Source organism: Geotrypetes seraphini, chromosome 10, assembly GCF_902459505.1.
Source record: "Geotrypetes seraphini chromosome 10, aGeoSer1.1, whole genome shotgun sequence".
In the NCBI taxonomy this organism is placed as follows: domain Eukaryota; kingdom Metazoa; phylum Chordata; class Amphibia; order Gymnophiona; family Dermophiidae; genus Geotrypetes; species Geotrypetes seraphini.
Window position 1 is genome coordinate 13757026 of NC_047093.1, and position 26028 is coordinate 13783053.

The following is a 26028-nucleotide window of genomic DNA, read 5'->3' on the forward strand; positions in this document are numbered from 1 at the left end:
GTAATTGTTTTAGCATGTGGGTTGGGCATGGCAGGTTTAGGATGTTACAGTCGTCCAGGAGTCCTGTGTCATCGGAGGGAGACCAGCAGATGCCAAGAGCGTACAGAAGCTCTAAGGTCCTGAGCTGACTCTTTGTATCACTTCTGAAGTCAGAGGCACCAGTTTCTTAACCTCTGCACCCCTACCTGACCTTTTTTTTATTTTTGAACCAATAGACGCAAGAGAAGCTCACACTTGAATTCTGTTTCCCCACCGGTTAGAGCAGGGGTAGGGAACGCCGGTCCTCGAGAGCCGTATTCCAGTCGGGTTTTCAGGATTTCCTCAATGACTATGCATGAGATCTATGTGCATGCACTGCTTTCAATGCATGTTCATTGGGGAAATCCTGAAAACCCGACTGGAATACGGCTCTCGAGGAACGGAGTTCCCTACCCCTGGGTTAGAGGATGTAAACTTAAAAAATATCATCAACATCTTTTCTCGTATCAGGCAGATTTGGAAAAATTACTTTTGTTTACTAATACTTATGAGGAATTTAGGAGACACCTAAAAACATATTTGTTCTTGAAGCATTTAGGTAGCTGATTTGCAAAATCTTACACAATAACTGATCTTTAAGGTTTTTAGATTCTAGTTTTTAGCTTTGTAAGTTTTACTCAATTTGCAGCAGTGGCGTACCTGGCATATGTGACACCCGGGGCCCATCATTTTTTTGGCACCCCCCCCCCCCCATCTGTACGAAAAACATGATTTTTAGTAACAAGCCACATGTCACACATGAGTACCTAGGAAAAGGCAGCATCTTACATACTGCAGTGAACAGTACAACAGCAATACACCCATTGAAAAACTAAACAAGCCAGACCAGCACAGATCAATCCTACACCGTCAATCCTAACAGAAAACCATGTCTTTCGAACACACAGAACACAGAAAACACCTTCGCCTAGTATGGAATATGTCATCACAAACTAACCCCTCCCCCTTTTACAAAACTGTAATGTGGATTTTAGCCACGGTGGTAACAGCTCTGACACTCATAGAATTCTGAGCATCAGAGCTGCTATCACCACGGCTGGCGCTAAAAAATGCTCCACAGTTTTGTAAAAGGGGGGATAAAATAGAAATACATAGACAAAGGTTAAATTGAACCAGCAAGAAGCTGGACTTTGCATACAATGCAACTCCACAGAAACAGTGACACATGTCTCCTAAAGCAATAAATAAATAGAAAATTTTTGTTCTACCTTTGTCTTCTCTGGTTTCTGCTTTCCTCATCTTCTTGTTACTCTCTTCCTTCCATCCACTGTCTCTCTTCTCTCTGCATCTTCTATTTGCTCTGTTACTGTGCCTCTCCCTTTTTCCCCCCTTCCAAATTAGTCTGGCACCCATCTTCTTCCCTCCACTCCCCCCATAGTCTGGCATCTCTGTCTTCTTACCTGCCAGCGTCTTCTCCCAACTCTCTCTTCCCCATTTCCCTTCAGCGTCTTCTCCCCACTCTCTGTTCCCCATTTCCATTCAGCATCTTCTTCCCACTCTGTCTTCCCCATGTGCTTTCAGCGTCCTTCTCCGCCCTCTGTCTTCCCCATGTGCTTTCAGCATCCTTCTCCCCCCTCTGTCTTCCCCATGTGCTTTCAGCGTCATTCTCCCTCCTCTGTTTTACTCTGTTTTCCTCTCCACCCCACCTATCCTCTCTTTCTCCCTCCCTGCCCCTTACCTTCGTGGCGCTTTCTTCCCCCCCCCCCACGGACAACAGGCCCGGTCCGACAAACCTCCCTGCCCTGTGGCCGGCGATGTCTAAACTGCCTTCTTACAACAGCTGGAGCGTTGTAGTTGCATATGGCTGCCGTAAAGGTTGTCTCTGATGCAACTTCCGGTTGCGTCAGAGATGACTTTTACGGCAGAAACATGCAGCTTCAACGCTCTAGCTCAGGGGTGCCCACACTTTTTGGGCTTGCGAGCTACTTTTAAAATGACCAAGTCAAAATGATCTATCAACAATAAAATTTAAAAAAAAACACAAAGCACACTATACGCTGAGAAAATGTTAATTATCATTCCTATTCTGGGGTTTTTTCAAAGAGGTCAAGGCAGATAACTTTATGCACTGTCACCTCAGTAACAACCATACAAAAATAGACAAATATCCTCCCCTCCCTTTTTACTAAACCACAATAACAGTTTTTAGTGCAGGGAGCTGTGCTGAATGCCCAGGGCTGCTCTCGACGCAGGAAGGAGTGTGTGGCGCAGTGGTTGGATCTACAGCCTCAGCACCCTGGGGTTGTGGGTTCAAACCCCGCGCTGCTCCTTGTGACCCTGGGCAAGTCACTTAATCCTCCATAGCCCCAGGTACGTTAGATAGATTGTGAGCCCACTGGGACAGATAGGGAAAATGCTTGAGTACCTGATTGTAAAAACCGCTTAGATAACCTTGATAGGCGGTATATAAAATCCTAATAAAACTTGAAAAAAAAAACTTGATAGGCTTCCTGCGCTAAAAACCGCTATTGCGGTTTAGTAAAAGGGGGCCATAGTGTAAAATATAGACTGCAGATATAAATTCAGACACATTTTGATCACTAAATTGAAAATAAAATCATTTTTCATACCTTTGTTGTCTGGTGATTTCATGAGTCTCTGGTTGCACTTTCTTCTTCAGACTGTGCATCCAATCTTTCATCCCTTCTTTCAGCCTGTATGCTTCCTCTCCTCCACACCTCATTCCCTCCCCCAACTTTTTCTTCCTCTCTCCCTGCCCTTTCTTTCTCCCTGCCTCCCTTTCTTTTTTCTCTCTTTCCCTTCTTTCCTTCTGTCTCCCTGCCTGCCCCCTTTCTTTCTTTCTCCCTTCCCTCCCCCAAGCCATTGCCGCCGCTGTCGGGGAACAGCCCCCCAAGTCACCGAATCGGGTAACAGGCCCCAAAGCCGCCGCCGCCGCCATCCCAAGCTCGTCTTCCCTGCGTCGAGCCGACCAGCATTCCTCTCCCCGATGTCAATTCTGCCGTCGGAGAGGAAGTTCCGCCCAGCTAGGCAGCGATTGGCTGGCCCGAACTTGGGGAGAGGAAGGCTGATTGGCCCGGTATAATTTTCCAGACCTGGCCGGTTGTGCACACCCCCTAAGGCTGCACCCGGGGTGGACTGTCCCCCACCCCCCTTGGTACGCCACTGATTTGCAGTATTTTTAACTATTGTAAACCGCTTAGAACAGGGGTGTCCAACCCACGGCCCACGGGCCGCATGCAGCCCCGTGAAGAATTTTGTGCGGCCCCATTCGTGCTCGAGGACAATGCGGTGTTTTCCTTCTGCTGCCCCCAGCTGTTTAACGTCTTGCCGGCTCCCTCCTCTGTCTTGCAGCATTCATTCAAAGCTGCGGGCAGCGGCTCCTACGTGGCTCCTACGTGCCCTGGAAGCATTCCCTCTGATGTCATGATGTCAGAGGGAACACTTCCAGATCAGCCACGGGAGGCACGTAGGAGCCGCTGCCCGCAGCTTTGAGTGAACACTGCAAGACGGTAGAGGGAGCAGGAAAAAGGTAAACGTCCGAGGCCCAGAAGGGAGAAAGGGAGACGGGCGTGTTCTAGAATCTTGTTACTCTCTGGGAACCCGGAATCTTGCTATTCTTTGAGATTCTGTATGGAATGTTGCTACTCTTTGGGATTCTAGAATCTTGCTACTCTCTGGGAACCCGGAATCTTGCTATTCTTTGAGATTCTGTATGGAATGTTGCTACTCCTTGGATTTTGGCCAGGTACTAGTGACCTGGATTGACCACCGTGAGAACGGGCTACTGGGCTTGATTGACCATTGGTTTGACCCAGTCAAGGCTATTCTCATGTTCTTATGTGCTCCAGGACCAAGTTGAGAAACACTGGTGAAGAGGAGTGAGATCTATGAAAGAGACAGGCAGCAAGGAAAGATGTGGATTCTGGAGACCTCAGGAGAAACTGGAACCATGCAGGGGGAAAAGGGGAGTAAGTGCACGTCAGCAGATTAGTGCAATTATATTGCCGATTGAGAGGATCTGGCAGACACTGACTTTCCTTAATTAAACCCACTTTTTGGTAGCCTTCCCCTGGCCCATCTAGCTCCCAGGTTTGTGAATCCCCTCTTGACTTGGGGTCCTAGGCATGTGCCTAGACTCTGGGTGCACTTAAGTTTTGAAAGTAGAACTCAAGAAACATTCCATGTGGCATCTTTAGGCAATTATTCTAGACCTGTATCATCTATAGATGGGCACCTAGGGGGACCTTGATTGCCACTTTCTATTTATTTTTAGTATTTCTATCACGGAAAGTAAGTCTTTTGTGACAATTGTTTTGCACCTGCTATTGTTCTGAAGATTCAATACATTATTTTTGGGATTTTCCTTCTCTTCTTGTTGGAAGTCCCCCCTTTTTTTCCCTTTGCTTTCTTGCTTCCCCCTTTGTGGAATTTTCAACGCTTACCATACCTGCCAATTTTAGGCTCATTTTCCTTCTCTGATGAATTTCGCCAAACAATATCCTCTCAGTCTGTAAGTCAAATGTGTAGGGTGTTTGGTTGCAAGACATTAGCAAACTGCATTCGAAAGCCTGTGTGAAAGGATCTGAATGCGTTTATTTGATACTGAACGCATTTAGTCGACATAAGCAGGTTTGCATCAGATCTTTTAATGTGCATTATTACAATTTTACGTGAAAGCACAAAAAAGGACAGATAGTGGGTTAATTGGGGCTGGGAGATAGAAGCAGCGTTTACTGCGCTTGGGTGAGACTGTGGAGAGAAATGGTCTTTGTTAAGGGCGACATCTGGTGGCTGGGTTTAGCACCCACAGCAAAGGGCTCCAGGCCTCAGGACCACCGGACTAGAAATAGTGGGAAGGTGGGTCTGTTAAACTGCGAGTGGGGGAGGGCCCTTGAGTAATTGTGAACAAAGGCTGAAAGCACCAGAATCCCAGCACTGGTTCCAATTGAGATGGAAGACAAGGGAGAAAAAAAAAACCCAACTAAGAGATTGAAAAAAGAATTAAAGCAGTGAGCCTTGTAAATACTTAAGAACATTTGGCGTTTTATTCTCTTCCCAGTGAATAAACCAAATTTTATCCCTTTAAAACAGTAAAATATTTCATGATTCTTCTGAAAAGCTCAAAACCTGGTCAGTATAATTCTCAGACAAGCTTGCAGGACCATTCTCCCAGGGAAACGCCATGCACGGCTTCCTTTTTGAAAAATCGTGACAGCCGCACAAGCATGTCGAGTGGGCGAGCGGCGGAATGAGCCGCGTTTCGAGCCACACTGCTAAAGGCAGTGAATAGGTTTGTTGAGATCAAGTTATTATCCGGTTGTATATCTCCTGATGAAGCTCAGTTTTGAGTGAAACGGAAATGCTCCATACAGCCTGTGACCAACAACCCATTTGAGATAATAGTTTTATAACTACTCCAACTGGAATAAGGAAAATGGTAAAACCAGAGGACATAATTTGAGGTTGAGGGGTGGTAGATTCAAGAGCAATGTTAGGAAATTCTACTTTACGGAGAGGGTGGTGGATGCCTGGAATGTGCTTCCGAGAGAGATGGTGGAGAGGAAAACGGTGACTGAGTTCAAAGAAGCGTGGGATGAACACAGAGGATCTAGAATCAGAAAATACTAGTAAATATTGAAGCACTAAGGCCAGTACTGGGCAGACTTGCACGATCTGTGTCTGTAGAACTTCACGGTACTGCGGTATATAAACTGTTATTATTATTATTATTATATGGCTGTTGGGGGGAAGATGGCCTGGAGAGGGCTTCAATGGCTGGGAGGGTGTAGATGGGCTAGAGTAAGTCTTAACAGAGATTTCGGCACAGTACCGGGTAGAGCTTTGGATTCTTGCCCAGAAATATCTAAGAAGAAAAAATTAAAAAAAATTTAAATTGAATCAGGTTGGGCAGACTGGATGGACCATTCGGGTCTTTATCTGCCATCATCTACTATGTTAATGCTGATATAAGCTATGTACTTTAACTATTTCCATAAAAGAAAGTTGAATAGTAGCACCGATAGCATACAAGGAGATTGTTGAAACCAGTAATAGCCCGCATTGGGCAGTTTTGGCTAAGACTAGTTCTAAAAGACAAACTGCTGTGAGCACTTGAGGTTTCTTTATCCCCTGGGAAATTTCAACAGAATTTCCTATCACTATGTGAGTTTCCATTTCACTTTGCACGAGTGGCCTTTAGAAGTCTATATCGATAAATCAATCTGAACAAGAAACCAAGGAGGGAACTAGTTATTTGTGTTGAAAAAAAAGAAAAATTATACCAGTTCTCGTTTCCATCGTATGTGAGATTAGGGTAATTTCTTTGTAACATTTTGAGAGGGTGTGTTATAGCCGCAGGAGACAGACACGAATGCACACATGAGAAAGAACATACAGAAAACTCCCCCAGGAAGTCTCCTCTTCCTGACCTAACCCCTTTTCCGTAGAAAGGAAGGCATTCTCAGTCAGCTTTTTCCAGTCACTGTTCACCCCAGGGAAAAATTTTTTTTTAGCATTTTTAGACCACTTAAATCACCTTCCATACACTCCATTCACCAATTCAACAAAACAAAAGATCTTACAGAAAAATACAACGGGCGTGATATTCAAATATTCAGTGGGAGACATCTCCCACTGAATATTCAGTTAGTGCGTAACTGCGAGCTGCCTATTTCAAAAATGACAGAAGACAGATGAATAAGACCTTTTTTTTATATAACTTCCTTATTAAACGAGCTTAAACTAAGCTAAACTATACCTTAAGGTCATAAAGGGTAGAGAGAAGGTAGAGAGGGACAGATTCTTCAGACTGGCGGGGCAAACAAAAACGAGAGGGCACTCAAGAAAATTGAAGGGAGACAGATTCAGAACAAATAGAAACATAGAACATGACGGCAGAAAAGGGCCAGGGCCCATCTAGTCTGCCCACACTAATGGCCCACCCCCTAACTACCTCCATGAAGAGATCCCACATGACAATCCCATCTTTTCTTAAAATCTGGCACGCTGCTGGCCTCAATTACCTGTTGTGGAAGATTATTCCAGCGATCAACCACCCTTTCGGTGAAGAAATATTTTCTGGGGTCACCATGAAATTTCCCACCCCTGATTGTCAACGGATGCTAGGAAGTTCTTCTTCACTCAGAGGGTGGTGGATACCTGAAATGCGCTTCAAGAGGAGGTGGTAGAGCAGAGTACGATTTTGGGTTTCAAAAAGGGGTTGGACAAGTTCCTGAAGGAAAAGGGGATTGAAGGGTATAGTTAGAGGGGTACTGCACAGGACAAAATGTCTTAAATAAAGGATTACTTACAGGTCACGGACCTGGGGAGCCGCCGCAGGAGCAGACTGCTGGGCGCGATGGACCTGTGGTCTGACTCAGCAGAGGCGATGCTTATGTTCTTAAGTTTATATACCGTATCAGGGACATTAAGGTGGGCAGACTAGATGGGCCGTGGGCCCTTATCTGCCGTCTATTTCTATGTTTCTATGTATCCTCTCCATGATTATAGAGCTCGGCACGGTTTACAAGAGCTTAATATAGGAAAGAACAGCATAATGTATGGAGGTTGGAGGTTGAGTATAGGGGGAGGAGAGCATTACATTTTTGTGAAAAGCCTAGTTTGCAGGTGCTTACGGAATAGTTGGAAGGAGACCTGATTCCGTAGTGGGGCAGAAAGGTTATTCCAAAGCCCTGTGATTCTGAAGAAGAGAGATTTTCCCAATTTTCCCACATAGAGGATACCTTTTAGCGAGGGGAAGGATAGTTTAAGTTTTTGGGTGGGCCTGGTGATATCGGGACTCGAGGAGATCCAAGATAGTGGGATTAGGGGAGGGAGGATGCCGTGTAGGATCTTAAAAGCTAGGCAGGAGCATTTAAAATGAACCCTGGAAATTACTGGGAGCCAGTGGAGTTTGGACAAAAGTGAGGAAACATGATCAAATTTGCATTTTGCGAAGATCAACTTGGCCGCAGTCACTTTTGTTTCAGAAAATGTATTTGTGAGCGTATGATTACTTATTTCAGGGTTCATGGGTCTCATCGCCCAGCAGCTCCCGTCATCTCAGGCAGTCCCCGTCTCCCCAGGATTCAGGTACCGTGAGGCTTTATTTCTCACTTTTCCAATTAGAAAATCCAGACCTTCTAGACCCGCCCACTTCTGTCCATCCCTGCCCCTGTAACACCCTAATCCCGTCCTAACACTCTGCCCCCCCCTCCCCCCCGCTGCCTGCTCTTGTCGGGCAGAGAGAAAGTCCGCGCATGCGCGGATGCCACGCGATGTCATAGAAACATAGAAACATAGAAAGATGACGGCAGAAAAGGGCTATAGCCCATCAAGTCTGCCCACTCTACTGACCCACCCCATTAAGTCTGAGTACTAATGACCTAGTTCCTTAACTCGACCCTCGTAAGGATCCTACTAGGGCATCCCATTTATTCTTAAAGTCAATAACGCTGGTGGCCTTGATCACCTGCTCTGGAAGCTTGTTCCAGTGATCTACAACCCTTTCTGTGAAGAAATACTTCCTTATGTCACTATCGAATTTCCCTCCTCTGAGTTTGAATGGATGCCCCCTTGTGACCGAGGGTCCCCTGAGAAAGAAGATGTCTTCTTCCACCTCGACACGTCCCGTGATGTATTTAAATGTCTCAATCATGTCCCCCCTCTCCCTGCGCTCCTCTAGAGTGTAGAGCTGCAATTTGTTTAGTCTTTCTTCGTACGAGAGACCCTTGAGCCCCGAGATCATCCTAGTGGCCATCCGCTGAACCGACTCAACTCTAAGCACGTCTTTACGGTAATGTGGCCTCCAGAATTGCACACAGTACTCCAGATGAGGTCTCACCATGGTTCTGTACAGTGGCATTATGACTTCAGATTTGCGGCTAACGAAGCTTCTATTGATACATCCCATAAGTTGCCTTGCTTTGGATGAGGCCTTCTCTACTTGTTTGGCATGCGCGGACTTCCTACCCGACGCGATTTGAGGAGGCTTTTCAAAACCCAGACAAAGTGCCGGGTTTTGAAAAGCTGCCGTGACCCCCAGGCATGTTCGGGGAAATCCGTACGTCTGGTAACCCTAACTTTTACTGACTATGTTACCACCATGAGATGCTCAGGGAAAAAGGGGTACAGTATCTCCAAACGGGTTCTACGTATACCAGGAGTAATAAAGCTCACTTCTAAGCCCAGGTAAACTAGGCATGACCTCAATCTCTCTAGTGCTTTGAGTGTGATTTTAAAACTCCAAGAAGACGGTATACAAGTCCCCATCCCTTTACCTCTCTACTGTTAACTTACGCTTAATACTTGCAATGTTCTAGAGAGCCCCCTACTGGTGGTGGAGGAGGCTAATTCTTAGTGCAATGACCTGAGAACCAGAGGAACCAGATTTGATCCCCACTGCATAGGGTTTACCAGATTTTTGTTTGCAGAAAACTGGACACATGGCCCGGCCCTGCTCCGCTCCTAGCCACGCCCCATTCTGCCTCTAGCTCCGCCCCCCACAAAGCCTCATTTTTGTTTTCCGACCTCCGGGCCATGTCTGGAGAGTCTCCGAGCATGCACGGATGCGTGCAACGTCATCCGTGCATGCTCAGAGGCTCTCCAGACGCAATGAGGATGCCGGGGCTCTCCAAAACCCAGACAAACGACCGGGTTTTTGAAAGCCCAACCGGGCCCTCAGACAGCTCTAACATAAGCATGAAATGTTCCTTCTATTTGGGGTTCTGCTAGATCAGGGATAGAGAACTCCGGTCCTCGAGAGCCGTATTCCAGTCGGGTTTTCAGGATTTCCCCAATGACTATGCATTAGATCTATTTGCATGCACTGCTTTCAATGCATAGTCATTGGGGAAATCCTGAAAACCCGACTGGAATACGGCTCTTGAGGACCGGAGTTCCCTACCCCTGTGCTAGATACTTGTGACCTGGACTGGCCATTGTGCAAACAGGATACTGGGCTAATGGCTATTCTCATGTTCTCTGTTCACGTTCACCAAGCAGCACACACATTTATAAGTCAGGCTGTGCGCATCAAGACATGTCAGTCCAAATACCATCAACACTGCTGCGACCACGTGCAGAAACACATGTGCTCAAAGCATTCTATAATCACAGCCATTGTTATTTTAGGGAACACTTTTGTTGGTTTGTTTAAAGACTTACGTTGGTGAGCTGGTCTGTTGCTGTTCAAATGCCTCTTTAGGAATTTTCAGTCCCGGGTTTTTTCGCTTACCTGTGGACACACATACAAAAAAAAAAAAAGAAAGAAAGATTTTAAGGAGTCATAAATTTAGAAAATCTGAAAGAAATAGAAACATATGCAGGAAAATTACCAAAACAGACCAAAAAATAAATATCTAAAATCTCAGCTTTATTAATACATTTTCTTTAAAATATTTTTTCTTTTTCTTTCATACATTCATAAAGTGCTTCGTCAATGTGGTCATTTGTGCGTGAATAACAAACTACAGTGGTTATTCAGAGGACTTCATACTCTTCTTTATCATATTGTCAATCTTCTATCATTGGGCTAAATCGCTCATTTATAGTCTCTCCTTAAATTGAATTTTGTTTGTAACCACACTGAGCAAAAGTGAACTAGTGCAAAAAGTGCTGTAGTGCTGTAATTTAAACTCCTTTGGGTTACATTTACCCCCCAACTCGAGTTTCAAGAATATCTTCGTCAGGAGGGGTACTAGGAGCATAAAAGCAATACAAAAAGTAAATTACTATATAGTGGTGCCTCACACAACGAACTTAATTGGTTCCAGGAGCAAGTTTGTTATGCGAAAAGTTCGTTATGTGAAACGCGTTTTCCCATAACAATACATGTTAAAAAAAATAATTCGTTCTGCAGCATAAAATATGCTAAGATGACATAAAAAAAGATAAATTTGTCAAAATGGTGAAAATGGTGGTCTTGCTGAGGCCAAACTCTTTGACGAGGTCACACTGTTTTACCCCACCTTCACTCCTTCTAATTATTTCCCGTTTCATTTCAACAGAAATCACCTTCCTGCTTTTTTTAGAAGCCATGATCTATAAAAAATATTGAGTTTATCTTAAAAGGACGACTGTATACAGTGAGAGAGGGCAGTTAAGCGCAGTGACTAACGACTGCCTGCAGTGCCTGCGCGGAAGGATGCAATGCATCGGCAGCTCGGGCGACTTCGTTGTGTGAAACGAAGTTCGTTGTGTGAAACGAAGTTCGTTGTGTGAAACGAAGTTCGTTGTGTGAATCAAGACATGAAGTTCGTTGTGTGCAGCGTTCGTTGTGTGAGGCGTTCGTTATGCGAGGCACCACTGTACTTTTAAAACTCACGTAATCAGCTCTAATGCTTATACATATACCCAAACATTTATTTTATTAAATTAAATATTTAATTGTTTCAAATATTCTTTCATACCTGTTAGTCGGCTCTTTCTCTTGGGGAGGACGAGCAATACCAGCGCCTCTCTCTAGTCTTATCCCAACTTTATATATAGTATCCAATTACCTATTACCCTAACCAGAATGATTCCCTCTGAACCGGAAGTAAAACATTTACAGAGCAGTCCACTCTACTTCCATGTTTAACCCTGTGGCTGTAAATGTTTTCCAGTTAAATATAAAATGTTGTTCCTTGTAATGTAGTAATTTACTTATATTACCCTGATATTCTGTTATGTGTATTAAAACTGTATATCGTAACGAATCCACTTCGTGACATTCCTGTAACCAATGGACTACCAGGGGGGCGGTTACCCGAGCACAACGGATATTACTGAGATGCTCCGTTATACAGGTCTTTATCATCCGGCTCGTCTGGCCAATATACAGTTTATTGCACGGACATCTGATACAGTATATCACCCCCGACGGCTCACAATCGGTACCTGAAGACAGCTTAAATTGTTTTCCATTCGAATACGGAACTTCTATCCGATCCTGCTCCATTACATATTTGCAATTACAGCAGTGACCACATTTACCGTGCGGTGGTAAATGACTATACTCGTAGTTATGTTTATATTTACGATATTTAAGCTGTTCACCTAAGTTGCTAGATCTTCTCTCAACTCCGAGTGAACTTGTAACACAGACCAATGTTTTAAAATGATATTTTTTATCTGATTACTTCTTGAACTATACGGTAATACACCAGCTATTTGTGACTCTTGATTTTGTGGCCCCGGTAAAAGGAGCCATGGCCGATGGCAACTCCTGGCTCGTTTCCAAGCCTTTTTGACAATTTTTTTCGGGTAGCCCCTATCACAAAATTTATGATACATAATATTTGCTTGATTTGTAAAATCATCCACCTGTGAACAAATGCGTCTTATTCTTAAAAATTGACCCGTTGGTATGCTATTCCTCAATAATCGCGGGTGAAAACTTTGATATTGAAGTAACGTATTTCTATCGGTGGTCTTTTTGTGTAAACTGGTGATGAGGCGATCCTGATGCTTAATCAATGTAATATCCAAAAATGAGATTGAATCCCTACTAAACACATATGTAAATTTAATGTTTGGATCACGCGCGGTAATTTCCTGTGTGCGCTAAAAACGCTAGCACGCCTTAGTAAAAGGAGCCCTTAACTTACCGGACTGGTGGTAACTGCTCCGACACTCATAGAGCGTCGGGGCAGTTACCGCCGCCAGCGGCACTAAGACGCATGCTACGCACTAGTAAAAGAGGGGTATAATGAACATACAGTTAGCATGCGAAAAAGGGCGTAAGCGCCTTCAATGTTATGTGGTTGCATTCTTTTAATTATGAATGCGCTGTTGTAACCCGCATAGATTCCGGATATGCGGGATATGTTTAAATAAATAATAAAATAAACTGCTTTTGGTGAATCTCTTCATGAAAACGGCAGTTAATAGATCTAACAAAAAACAATAAATTATGCCTATTTTGGAACTTAACTTCCTTTAGGGGTCCTTTTATTAAGGTCCTTTTATTAAGAATATAATGGATGCCTTAGCATTTAGTGCGTGCTAAATCGATTAGCGCACCTTAATAAAATGATCCCTTAGGGCTCCTTTTAAAAAGGTGCGCTAGGGCCTTAATGCCGCTGTACCAGGCCATGGTGCGCCCTCACCTGGAGTACTGCGTACAGCACTGGTCGCCGTACATGAAGAAGGACACGGTACTATTCGAAAGGGTCCAGAGAAGAGCGACGAAGATGGTTAAGGGGTTGGAGGAGTTGCCGTACAGCGAAAGATTAGAGAAACTGGGCCTCTTCTCCCTCGAACAGAGGAGATTGAGAGGGGACATGATCGAAACATTCAAGGTACTGAAGGGGATAGACTTACTAGATAAAGACAGGTTGTTTACCCTCTCCAAGGTAGAGAGAATGAGAGGGCACTCTCTAAAGTTAAAAGGGGATAGATTCCGTACAAACGTAAGGAAGTTCTTCTTCACCCAGAGAGTGGTAGAAAGCTGGAACGCTCTTCCAGAGACTGTTATAGGGGGAAACACCCTCCAGGGATTCAAATAGGGGAAAACACCCTCCAGGGATTCATGACAAAGTTAGACAAGTTCCTACTGAACAAGAACGGGCGCTGGTGGGGTTAGTCTTGGTTAGGGCGCTGGATGACCAGAGGGCCACCACGTGAGCAGACTTCTGGGCATGATGGACCACTGGTCTGACCCAGCAGCGGCAAGTCTTATGTTCTTAAATTCCTGAGCGCTCTAGCCACTACCGCCTTCTTTTTAGGAGGCGGTAGATTTTTTGGCTACCGCGCGCTATAGCGTGCGGTAATTTTGTGCGTGCGCTAAAATCCCTAGCGCGCCTTGATAAAAGGAGCCCTTGGTAAAAAGGCCCCTCAAGTTACTGGTAATAAAACCATCCAACACGGTTGCATGCCACTGTCTACATCAATAATAATATTAATTTATTCTTGTATACCGCCAAAGCCATAATAGTTCGAGGCGGTTTACAATAAAAAGTACTGGACAATCTGTGAAAAAAATATAATACAAATCATCAAAAATACATACAAGATAAAAAATTAAAACAATGAATCATTAGGTTACAAATCGATCAAACAACTGTCTTTACTAATTTTCTAAAATAAAATAAGATGGAGCACGCATAATAATATTGCCCAGCCAGTCATTCATTTTTCCTGCCCGAAAACATAAGAACATAAGCAGTGCCTCTGCTGGGTCAGACCTGAGGTCCATCGTGCCCAGCAGTCCGCTCAAGCGGCGGCCCAACAGGTCCAGGACCTGTGCAGTAATCCTCTATCTATACCCCTCTATCCCCTTTTCCAGCAGGAAATTGTCCAATCCTTTCTTGAACCCCAGTACTCTGCCCTATTATGCTCTCTGGAAGCGCATTGGCTAAGGCTCTTAACATTTGCATCTCCTCTTCCTATAGGCTAAGGCTCTTTACACCTGCATTGTGAGGTCATAGAAACCTGATGGCAGATAAAGGCCAAATGGCCCATCCACTATCTCCTCCTCTCCCTATTGGCTAAGGCTCTTAACATTTGCATCTCCTCTTCCTATAGGCTAAGACTCTTTACACCTGCATTGTGAGGTCATAGAGCTTTATGGTTATAGAAACATGATGGCAGATAAAGGCCAAATGGCCCATCCGCAGCATCCACTATCTCCTTCTCTCCCATAAGAACATAAGCAATGCCTCCGCTGGGTCAGACCTGAGGTCCATCTTGCCCAGCAGTCCGCTCACGCGGTGGCCCAACAGGTCCAGGACCTGCGCAGTAATCCTCTATCTATACCCCTCTATCCCCTTTTCCAACAGAAAATTGTCCAATCCTTTCTTGAACCCCAATCCCGTACTCTGTCCTATCACGCCCTCCAGAAATCTTTTAAAACGACAAGCATTTACTCCCCTCTTTTACTAAGGTGTGCTAGCATTTTTAGCACACGCTGCCAATTAGCGCGTTCTAACCCCCGCGCTACGCATAAAAACTAACCCCAGCTCAATAGTGGAGTTAGCATCCAGCACGCGCGGCAATTAAAACCGCTAGCGCAGCTCAGTAAAAGGAGCCCTTACTGTTGGGTAAGCAAGCATCTGGATTCTGCGTGTAGACCTGTTTAAACACTCTAGGAAAAAGTGAGAGACCAGGTACGCAGGAGCCATACCAAATATCGATTTAAAACAGACACAGGAAAATTTAAACAGAACTCTTGCCTCCATCGGTAGCCAGTGTACTTTTTGATAATAAGGAGTAATATGTTCTCGTTTTTTCAAACCAAAAATCAGTCGAACTGCTGAGTTTTGAATAACTCAAAATCTTTTCAGAGTTTTCTTGTATTTCCCAAATCCGTTATAATAATTCCCTTAGCGCGCATGCACACTTCAATTTTCGTGGCTCCGTGCATCTGTAGCTCCGTGGCCGGCAGAATGTTAAAGGATGCGGCATGTGCACACGTTCAGGGCTGACATCGGGGGGAGGGGGAGGTGGCGGCAACCGAGCTACGGAGCTAGGGGAGGGAAGGCCACAACCACTGCTGCTCCCTGGTTGCACGGCCTTCTCCTCTGCCGCCGCGCTCTCTGCCCGCCCAGTGGCGAACCAACACTCCTTACCTCTGAATTTGTTCGTTGGGCGGGTCGAAGATGACCATTTGTTTATTTGCGCTGGTGGCGCTACCGCAGGGGGGGGAGGGAGGGAAAGAGACAGAAAGACAGGCAGACACACAGACAGCGGCCAAGGAAAAAGAGAGAGAAAGAAAGAGACAGAAAGACACACAGACAGCGGCCAAGGGGAGAGAAAGACAGACAGACAGCAGCCGAGAGAGAGAGAAAGAGACAGAAAGACACACAGACAGCGGCCAAGGAGAGAGACAGAAAGACACACAGACAGCGGCCAAGGAGAGAAAGAGACAGAAAGACAGACAGACAGACACACAGACAGCGGTCAAAGAGAGAGATAGACAGAAAGACAGACAAGCGGCCAACGAGAGAGAAAGAGACAGACAGACACACAGACAGCAGTCAAGGAGAGAGATAGACAGACACACAGACAGCAGCCAAGGAGAGAGAGAGACAGAAAGACAGACAGACACACTGACAGCGGCCAAGGAGAGAGAGACAGAAAGATAGAAAGATAGAAAGACACACAGACAGCGGCCAAGGAGTGAGAGAGAGAAAGAGACAGAAAGACACACAGACAGCAGCCAAGGAGAGAGAAAGAGACAGACACACAGACAGCAGCCAAGGAGAGAGAGAGACAGAAAGACAGACAGACACACTGACAGTGGCCAAGGAGAGAGAGAAACAGAAAGACAGACAGACAGTGGCCAACGAGAGAGAGAGAGAAAAAGACAGAAAGAGACAGAAAGACACACAGACAGCGGCCAAGGAGAGAGAGACAGAAAGAAAGACACACAGACACATCTATTCTAGCACCCGTTAATGTAACGGGCTTAAAGCCTAGTAAATAATATTGTAATAGTCAATCATACTTAGGATGGTAAAATGAAATAGGTAGAATATTAAAACAAAGCAAATATTAAAAAAGAATAATAATCACAGTTTCAAAAGTATGAACATTCAAATAAGGGCAAATTTATCACATCTGTACTCCAGTCCAACAGCATTAGATACAACAAGGAAAATATCCCTAGGGGCTTTTTTTTCAAATTATTTTAAAAAAAAAAAAGTTTGCAGGGTAACCTGGAGCAAATCTTGAATAAAACTGGCCCCAGACTCTGGAAACAGCAAAGACCTGAAAGGTGACAGTTCACACAAACGCTTCGCTTTCGCAGGGTCAACATCTGGCTCTGTTAGCAAACACGGTGCCAACAGATAATACAGACGAGACGCCAAACCTAGAGGAAAATTGGATTCTATTTTAAGGGCAAACATTTCCTGTTACACGGATCTGATTCTGCCTACAAAAAAAATCCCCCAAAAAAAAACCCCCACTTGGAGACGAGACATTACAGTATAGCAACATCAGAGCTTATGTGTGACCAGAAAGACAAATAATATACTGCCAAATCCAGGCTGGGTGCAAGACATTAATTAATTTTGTCTTTTGCTAGAGCAAAAACGCATATGGGAGTGAGTCACCCACCAAATAACGCTGTGTCTAAGCCCTTAAGTTGCCCAAGTAGCAAAGTCGAAGCAGAGGTTGTGCTGCATCCCTGGTCTGTGGCACAAACGCATGAGTCAGGGAAACCTCTCTGCATTAGCCACCACACCCTGCGTGACCTCATTCTCGCTGCCCTGGCTGCATCACGCAAGTGACCGGCCGGGCCACTGCCTTAGCACTGAGCGACTCATTCATTACTGAAGGTCAGCGCCTGTCTGCTTCCTACAGTCGGAGGGGGGGGGGAGGATGGGGGGGGGACAAGGCCATTTCAGCCCCAGGAGTCAACTACCTAGGTTTTGGTTGTATTTGTAAGCTACCTCATGCACTGGTCGGGCCTCTGAAGGATCAGGAACAGGGAACATACATTTAAGATTAAATCTGAATTTGCAGTAGCCACAGTACTGGGAATTCAATGCCAACGAAATGCATGGCAACGTCCTGCAGTTATATTCACCAGGCCTTGTAAAAGAAAAAAAAAAAAAAAGGAATGAATAACAACATATCGTGGCTTGCAGACTTTTAAACAGCCCTGGAACGCAGCAGCTCCTTCATCACTAATCTCCTTTCGTTTTCCCGGTGCCAGAGCACGAATATTCGTATTGTTCCCGAAACAGCCAAATCCCTGGGAGCAGCAGATTTTTGAACATCACCAGAATACCTCAGTCGGCTGATGTAATCTGGGGGTGTGTGTGAGAGCTGATATCATTGAGGACGTCACACCCCCCAACCCGGGTAGACCACTCAGCATTTTTGGAAAGGAAGGCGCTGGGGAGAGGGTTGTTTTGTTTTCTGTTAACCCTTGGCTGCTTCAGGAGGACAAAGAGGGGATGGCCGAAAGAATTTAGGAACATGATTGAACAGCACTTTTCCTAATTAACCTTGGGCAGGGCCCAGTCTCCAGACTGGCAAATTCCTTTGAAATCCTGCTCGGAAGGTAGAGAGGGTTTTGGTTTTGGGTTTTTTTTTTGCCTTTTTCTCGTAAGTCAGACACGGTAGCGATCCGCATGACAGGCACAGTGCCAAACGAAACACCACCCCAGAACGAAACTCATTCAAAACTTTCTGTTGCAACCCAGCCATACCAGTCAGTACCGCACTGCCCAGCCCTCGTCCTTCTCTGAAACCTCAAAGAGACTCAACTGCAACCATCTAAATCAGAGGTCTCAAACTCAAACCCTCTGCAGGGCCACGTTTTGGATTTGTAGGTACTTGGAGGGCCTCAGAAATAAATAGTTAATGTCTTATTAAAGAAATGGCAATTTTGCATGAGGTAAAACTCTTTATAGTTTTGACTAAGTCTTAATAATAATATTGTCATTTATAGCTAAAGAGACATATGATCAAGAAACTATTTTATTTTACTTTTGTGATTATGATAAACATACCGAGGGCCTCAAAATAGGACCTGGCGGGCCGCGAGTTTGAGACCACTGATCTAAATGAAGAAAAATGTGGCTCGTTTAAAAACTCATCTGCAAAATGAGCTAAAGAGGAAAACCATTAGCGACTCTGAATTTAATCACTTATTACGTCTATTTTATGGGTGGGGAAAAATGTAAATATAGGGCCTGATATTCAAAACCATTTAAATAAGTAGGAGAGGCTCCTGTCCAGGCATTTTCAGTGACTCTTGACTAGATACTAACCCCTGAAAATGCCCATGTTGTAGGCATTCAGAGGGCAGAGTTGGCATTTAACTGGTTAAGGTGCTCATATACAAAAGACAACATTAACAAAAACAGTCTTTTCTTTATGTGGTTTTTCATAGCCATTAAAAGCTGACTATCGCGCACCAGCTGTTTTCAGCCAGCTCTGCAAACCCAAATTCAATGCTGGAGTCCAGACAGGGCTGAAATTGAATTTCCAGGCATAACACCGCTAAACCCGTAAAAATCAGGATCTAAGGTAGATCTCCGTGAATCAATCACCTTTTTGAAACCAGACGATTTGCTGGCACTACAGCGAGCCGGTGGATTTTTCCGGTGATATTAGAGAATCTGGCCCAGGTTTTCTTAACCTGGGCTCCACAGGATCTGTGGATGGATTTCAAGAGGTCTGTGATTTTTTTTTTCCATCCTTTAATAATAATAATAATAATAGTTTTATTCTTATATATCGCCAAAGCCATGATCGTTCGAGGCGGTTTATAACAAGAGGTGCTGGACAATCAGAGAAATGGTCACAATACAGTCATTGAATACAAGCTTACATAAGGACATAAGCAATGCCTCTGCTGGATCAGACCAGGGGTCCATCCTGCCCAGCAGTCCGCTCATGCGGTGGCCCATCAGGTCCAGGACCTGTATAATGATCTCTATCTATACCCTTCTATCCCTTTTTTCTTCTATCAATCTATACCCTTCTATCCCTTTTTTCTTCTATCTATACCCTTCTATCCTTTTTCTTCTATCTATACCCTTCTATCCCTTCCTTCTTCTATCTATCTATCCCCTTCTATCCCTTTTTTCTTCTATCTATACCCTTCTATCCCTTCCTTCTTCTATCTATCTATCCCCTTCTACCCCTTTTTTCTTCTATCTATACCCTTCTATCCTTTTTCTTCTATCTATACCCTTCTATCACTTTTTTCTACTATCTATACCCTTCTATCCTTTTTCTTCTATCTATCTATACCCTTCTATCCTTTTTTTCTTCTATCTATCCCCTTCTATCTATCTATCCCCTTCTATCCCTTTTTTCTTCTATCTATATCCTTCTATCCTTTTTCTTCTATCTATCTATACCCTTCTATCCCTTTTTTCTTCTATCTATCCCCTTCTATCCCTTTTTTCTTCTATCTATCCCCTTCTATCCCTTTTTTCTTCTATCTATACCCTTCTATCCTTTTTCTTCTATCTATCTATCCCCTTCTATCCCTTTTTTCTTCTATCTATCCCCTTCTATCCCTTTTTTCTTCTCTCTATCTATCCCCTTCTATCCCTTTTTTCTTCTATCTATACCCTTCTATCCTTTTTCTTCAGGAATTCATCCAATCCCTTCTTGAACCCTGATACCGTACCCTGTCCTATCACACCCTCTGAAAGCGCATTCCAGGCATCCACCACCTTTACAAAATGGAAGAAGTGAAAAAGTATAAAATTCTTAGGTTACAAATCAATTAAACAATTTCGTTTTTACTGATTTTCTAAAACTAAAATAGGATGAGAAATGCGAGATAATGTTACCCAGCCAATCGTTCCATTTCCCTACCTGGAAAGCAAGAATTCTGTCCAGGAATCTTTTGTAGCGGCCGGCCTTTATTGTCGGATAGGTGAACATATGAATTCTACGTGTGGGCCTGATAGAACTATCCAGATTAAATTGAGAAACCAAGTGCATAGGGGCCAGACCAAATATTGATTTATAACAAAGACAAAAAAAATTTAAACCAAACTCTTGCTTCCAGGGGTAGCCAGTATAGTTTTTGATAATAGGGACTTATGTGTTCCTATTTTATCAACCCAAAAATCAGTCGAACTGCTGAATTTTGAATAACTCGGAGTCTTTGAAGGGTGTTTTTGAAGGTTCCCTTTAAGGCAGGGGTTCTTAACCTGGGATCAATGGATGGGTTTCAGGGAGTTTATGAGGGTCAGAAAAAAAAAATGAACATTTATATTCTCACTATACAGTCTGGGAGAACGGTATAGAAAATTGAATTAATAAATAAAATTTTTTTCGCAGATAATAATGGTAGTAGAAAATGTAGTAGAGTAATAGATCTGTTTTAATTTACACAAGAGGATTTCATAATTATAATGAGGGGCCATTACTTTTCGCATAAAAAAGGAGTGTTTATTTTAGATTGTTTACTTTAAAGTTTAATAATGTCATTTATGTAAGAGACTAACTCTCCAGCTTCCTGGAATGCCCCGAGCCACCCAGGCCCCACCCATGGGCAGATGTGCATAAGAACATAAGAATAGCCTTACTGGGTCATACCAATGGTCCATCAAACCCAGTAGCCCATTCTCATGGTGGCCAATCCAGGTCACCAGTACCTGGCCAAAACCCAAAAAGTAGCAACATTCCATACAGAATCTCAAAGAATAGCAAGATTCTGGAATCCCAAAGAGTAGCAATATTCCATACAGAATCTCAAAGAATAGCAAGATTCTGGAATCCCAAAGAGTAGCAATATTCCATACAGAATCTCAAAGAATAGCAAGATTCTGGAATCCCAGAGAGTAAAAAGATTCTAGAATCCCAAAGAGTAGCAACATTCCATACAGAATTTCAAAGAATAGCAAGATTCCGGAATCCCAAAGAGTAACAAGATTCTAGAATCCCAAAGAGTAGCAACATTCCATACAGAATCTCAAAGAATAGCAAGATTCTGGAATCCCAAAGAATAGCAACATTCCATACAGAATCTCAAAGAATAGCAAGAGGAGTGTGTGGCGCAGTGGTTGGATCTACAGCTTCAGCACCCTGGGATTGTGGGTTCAAACCCTGCGCTGCTCCTTGTGACCCTGGGCAAGTCCTTAATCCTCCATATCCCCAGGTACGTTAGATAGATTGTGAGCCCACCGGGACAGAGAGGGAAAAATGCTTGAGTACCTGATTGTAAAAACCGCTTAGATAACCTTGATAGGCGGTATATAAAATCCTAATAAACTTGAAACTTGATTCTGGAATCGCAGAGAGTAAAAAGATTCTAGAATCCCAAAGAGTAGCAACATTCCATACAGAATTTCAAAGAATAGCAAGATTCCGGAATCCCAAAGAGTAACAAGATTCTAGAATCCCCAAGAGTAGCAATATTCCATGCTACCGATCCAGGGCAAGCAGTGGCTTCTCCCATGTCTTTCTCAATAACAGACTATGGACTTTTCCTCCAGGAAATTGTCCAAACCTTTCTTACAACCAGCTACGCTATCCGCTCTTACCACATCCTCTGGCAATGCGTTCCAGAGCTTAACTATTCTCTGAGTGAAAACATATTTCCTCCTATTGGTTTTAAAAGTATTTCCCTGTAACTTCATCGAGTATCCCCTAGTCTTTGTCATTTTTGACGGAGTGAAAAACCGATCCACTTGTACCCGTTCTACTCCACTCAGGATTTTGTAGACTTCAATCCTATCTCCCCACAGCCGTCTCTTTTCCAAGCTGAAGAGCCCTAACAGATGGGTATGGTTGACGGAGAAGCGTGTTCAGGGGATATCAGTGCCTATCCTCCTAATTAGTTTTAATTGTCAATTGACCGCACTAACTGATCGCTAAGGCCAATTGAGGTCATTTGCATGCAGATCTGAGAACCACAAGTTCCAGTGGCCAACTTTGAGCAACTTATAACACAGAATAAACCTGGGACCAATTAACGCCTCCGTCATAAAAAATCGGCACCTATCAGAATCGCGCTGGGTGGCCATACACGGCATAACATTTAGACGCACCCGTTTGGGCCAATGAAAACCAGGCTTAAATGCTTGCGCCCAAGTTGTGTGCGGATTGAGCGTATTCCACGACAGTGCGCCTAAATTTTAGGAACGCCCCTGATGTAGCCACGCTCCTCCCCTGGCCATGCTCTCTTTTGGGATTCTCACACTAGAAGTGATGCGCCCCAAAGTTGTGTGTATGTTTATGTTTGTTTAAGATTTAATCTACCGCGCCTGCATTTTACCGACCTAAGCGGTTTACAATGTATCAAACTAAAATGAAATTAGGTACTTGAGAAAAACGACCCTGTCTGTCTCGAAGGCTCACAATCTAGCTAAAGGATCTGATAAACTAAGGGCTCCTTATATCAAGACGCGTCGGACATTTCATCACGCGCTAACCCCCGCGGCAAGCCTAAAAACTAACGCCTCGTCAATGGAGGAGTTAGCGACTAGCGCGGCAGGCGGTTGAACGTGCGGTATTCCGTGCGTTAACCGCCAACCGCACCTTGATTAAAGGAGCCCTAAAAGTAAGTAACAACATATAACACATTTCCAAGATCAAAAATAACTTCTGAGTGCCAATTAGCGTCAATTATTAAGTGTTAATTGCCAATTATTCACATCAATTGTCTTGTTAAACAATTAAGCTGTGCGTGCAAATCAGCTATGCGCACAACTTAGGATGCCATATGCAGAATTTGAGCATAAGTGCTTCCGCATTAATCAGCGGCGAGCACCACGTACTGATCCGAATGTTACACAGAGCCAGCTATAAAAATATGGTGGGAATAATGTTCCTTCTTGATACTGGGCTCCTATTACGAAGGGGCGTTAGGGCCTTAACGTGCGGAATAGCGCCCGCTAAAATTCCGCACGCGCTAGCTGCTACCGCCTCCTCTCGAGCAGGGGGTAGTTTTTCGGGTAGCCCGTGCTATAGCACGCGCTAATCCGGTGCGTGCGCTAAAAACGCTAACGCACCTTCGTAAAAGGAGCTCACCGTGTCAGTTTTGCGCTAGCTGCACGTTAAAATCCTGTGTTATAGACTCTAATCTCCAAAAATGTTAATTTCAACAAATTATTATACCCTAACCACCCCCATCCCCTCCTCCACCACACACACACTTTTATTAAGCCACAGTAGAGGTTTGTACCTCGGCACGGAGCACTAAATGCTCTGACGTTCATAGAATTCTTATAAGCTCCAGGCCGCGGTAGAAACCCTTATCGTGGCTCTGTAAGCGGCTGAGAATTGCACAGCAGCGTCTGTAAAAACAGATGCCTTATCCCTCGATTCTGTAACCGGCGCCCACGTCACTGATCAGCTGACCGCAGCAAGAGAATCCCCAATTAGCAGAGCCGGCACCCACCACACCCCCCGGACCTTTAAGAAAGGCTGGTCGGAGGTATCCCTCCAGCCAGCAGGCCCGACTCCGCAAAATAGGAGGCCTTCCTCTTCCCGGTTCTGGGGTGTCGCTGGTTGGGGGAGGGTGGAAGGGTTTCCAGAGGGTGGTGGCAGGAGGTAATGGGTATCCCTCCTGCCTGGCTACTTTCCAGGGGGGCTGGCAGGAGTTCAGGGTGTGTCAGCAGAAGGGAGTGGGCATCCCTCCTGCCGACAGTGCTTTGCAGGGGAGTGTCAGGGATCGAAGGCTGGCGGCAAGAGGGAGTAGAAATCCCTCCTGCTGATTTGGGAGGTTCTTTCAGGGGGGGTCTCCTGCCGCAGCCATTCAGCTGATCGCGGTAGGGTTATTTTCCCCCTGATCAGCTGAGCCGGCAGTACTTTCCCCCTGATCAGCTGAGCCGGCAGTACTCCCCAGAGACACCTGCCGGCTCAGCTGATCAGTGATTCCCTTGCCGTGATCAGCTGAGCTGGCTGTGTCTACCTTTAGACACCTTTCAGGTGTCTGTTGCAACCCTAGGGAGATGCCTAGGGCCACGTAAGCTCTCCCGAGGCCACTTCTGGATGAAACCAAGTCCACGCCCAGCCTTTGGTGATCTTAAGTGTCCCTAGGCATTTCCTGGCACCCATGACAAATGCCTAGTGTAGGTGGCCTGTCTTGGGAAGGGGGTTAAACTATGCATTCCAATTGGCTACCAGACGGCAGCAAGACACCCGTTAATAGAATCTGCCCCTAAAAGCAGAGAAGACATTTGGTTGGGTGAATGAATTTCCTTTTTTTCCAAACGCTTATAAATTGATAAGGATAAAACACATTTTTTTTTTTTATATTTTGGTAACTGTATTTTAATTTAATTGTCTTCTCTTGTAATACAATATATATCCAAGTATTTCAGGAATTTAAAAACATTTTCTAAATGTATAAACAAGGACTGCAGATTCTCAAAGGGGTTCATGGCACAAAGAGGTTAAGAACCTCTTTTTAAAAATAATTTATATTCCGCATATCCTACAATTCCATGCGGATTACAAATTATTCAGGTGCTCAAGCGTTTTTCCCTAACTGTCCCGGTGGGCTCCCACTCTATCTAGTGTACCTGGGGCAACGGGGATTAAGTGACTTGCCTAGATTCACAAGGAGCAGTGCGGGATTCGAACCCACAACCTCAGGGTGCTGAGGCTGTAACTCTAACCACTGAGCCACACTCTCCTCGAATACAATATCGGAAGTGAGCCAAGTATAGAACAATGAAGCCATTGTGACATCACTGATGAGGTTGGCTCCTATTGGTGGAATGAGGCATTATGACATCAGGGAAAGGGGTCGGGACTTGTATACTGCTTTTTGCAGCTGTACAACCACATTCAAAGTGGTTTACATTCAGGTACTCAAGCATTTTTTCCTAACTGTCCCGGTGGGCTCCCACTCTATCTAATGTACCTGGGGCAGTGGGGATTAAGGTCTCCTTTTACGAAACTGCGCTAGCGTTTTTAGTGCACACTGCAGATTAGCGCACGCAAACCCCCGCGCTACACGTAAAAAATGCCAGCTCAATGGAGGCATTAGTGTCTAGCGCGCACGGCAATGCAGCGCACGCTAAGCGCTAGCGCAGCTTAATGAAAGGAGCCCTAAGTGACTTGCCCAGGGTCACAAGGAGCAGTGCGGGATTCGAACCCACAACTTCAGGGCGCTGAGGCTGTGGCTCTAACCACTGCACCACTCTATTGTTATACTGTTAACCAAATGGGTGAATCTGTTTTCATAACAGCAAATGTTAAATTCCACGGTTCATAGACAACGGCGCGAAAGACAAAAGCGCGCGCCGACAATTGAGCGCAGCGTGCGCTGCTCTAAATTACAGTTTTTAGGGGCTCCGACGGGGGGTTTTGTCGGGGAACCCCCTCAGTTTACTTAATAGACATCGCGCCAGCGTTATGGGGGGTTTGGGGGGTTGTAACCCTCCACACACCCCCACAACGCCCCCACAATGCGGCGCGATGTCTATTAAGTAAAGTGGGGGGGTTCCGCCCCCCCCGTCGGAGCGCTAAAAACAGTAATTTAGAGCGGCGCGCGCTGCGCTCAATTGTCTGGGCGCGCCTTTGTCCTGGCGCGCTTTTGACCTGACACCCTGCACCACACATTAATTCAAAATCGTTTTCCTCTGAGACTGTATAGATATCTCCCCCACCCATTAA

The 26028-nt window shown here is 44.8% G+C and overlaps 1 protein-coding gene across 1 annotated transcript in view; it reads right to left on the reverse strand.

The window, feature by feature from the left end:
* The window catches only part of MAP2K6 (mitogen-activated protein kinase kinase 6), a 109581-nt gene that overhangs the window by 45379 nt on the left and 38174 nt on the right, over positions 1 to 26028 (reverse strand). The window contains exon 2 of the mRNA XM_033959877.1: positions 10165 to 10234. Coding sequence (XP_033815768.1) covers positions 10165 to 10234 — 70 coding nt within the window. The remainder of the gene's footprint in view (positions 1 to 10164; positions 10235 to 26028) is intronic.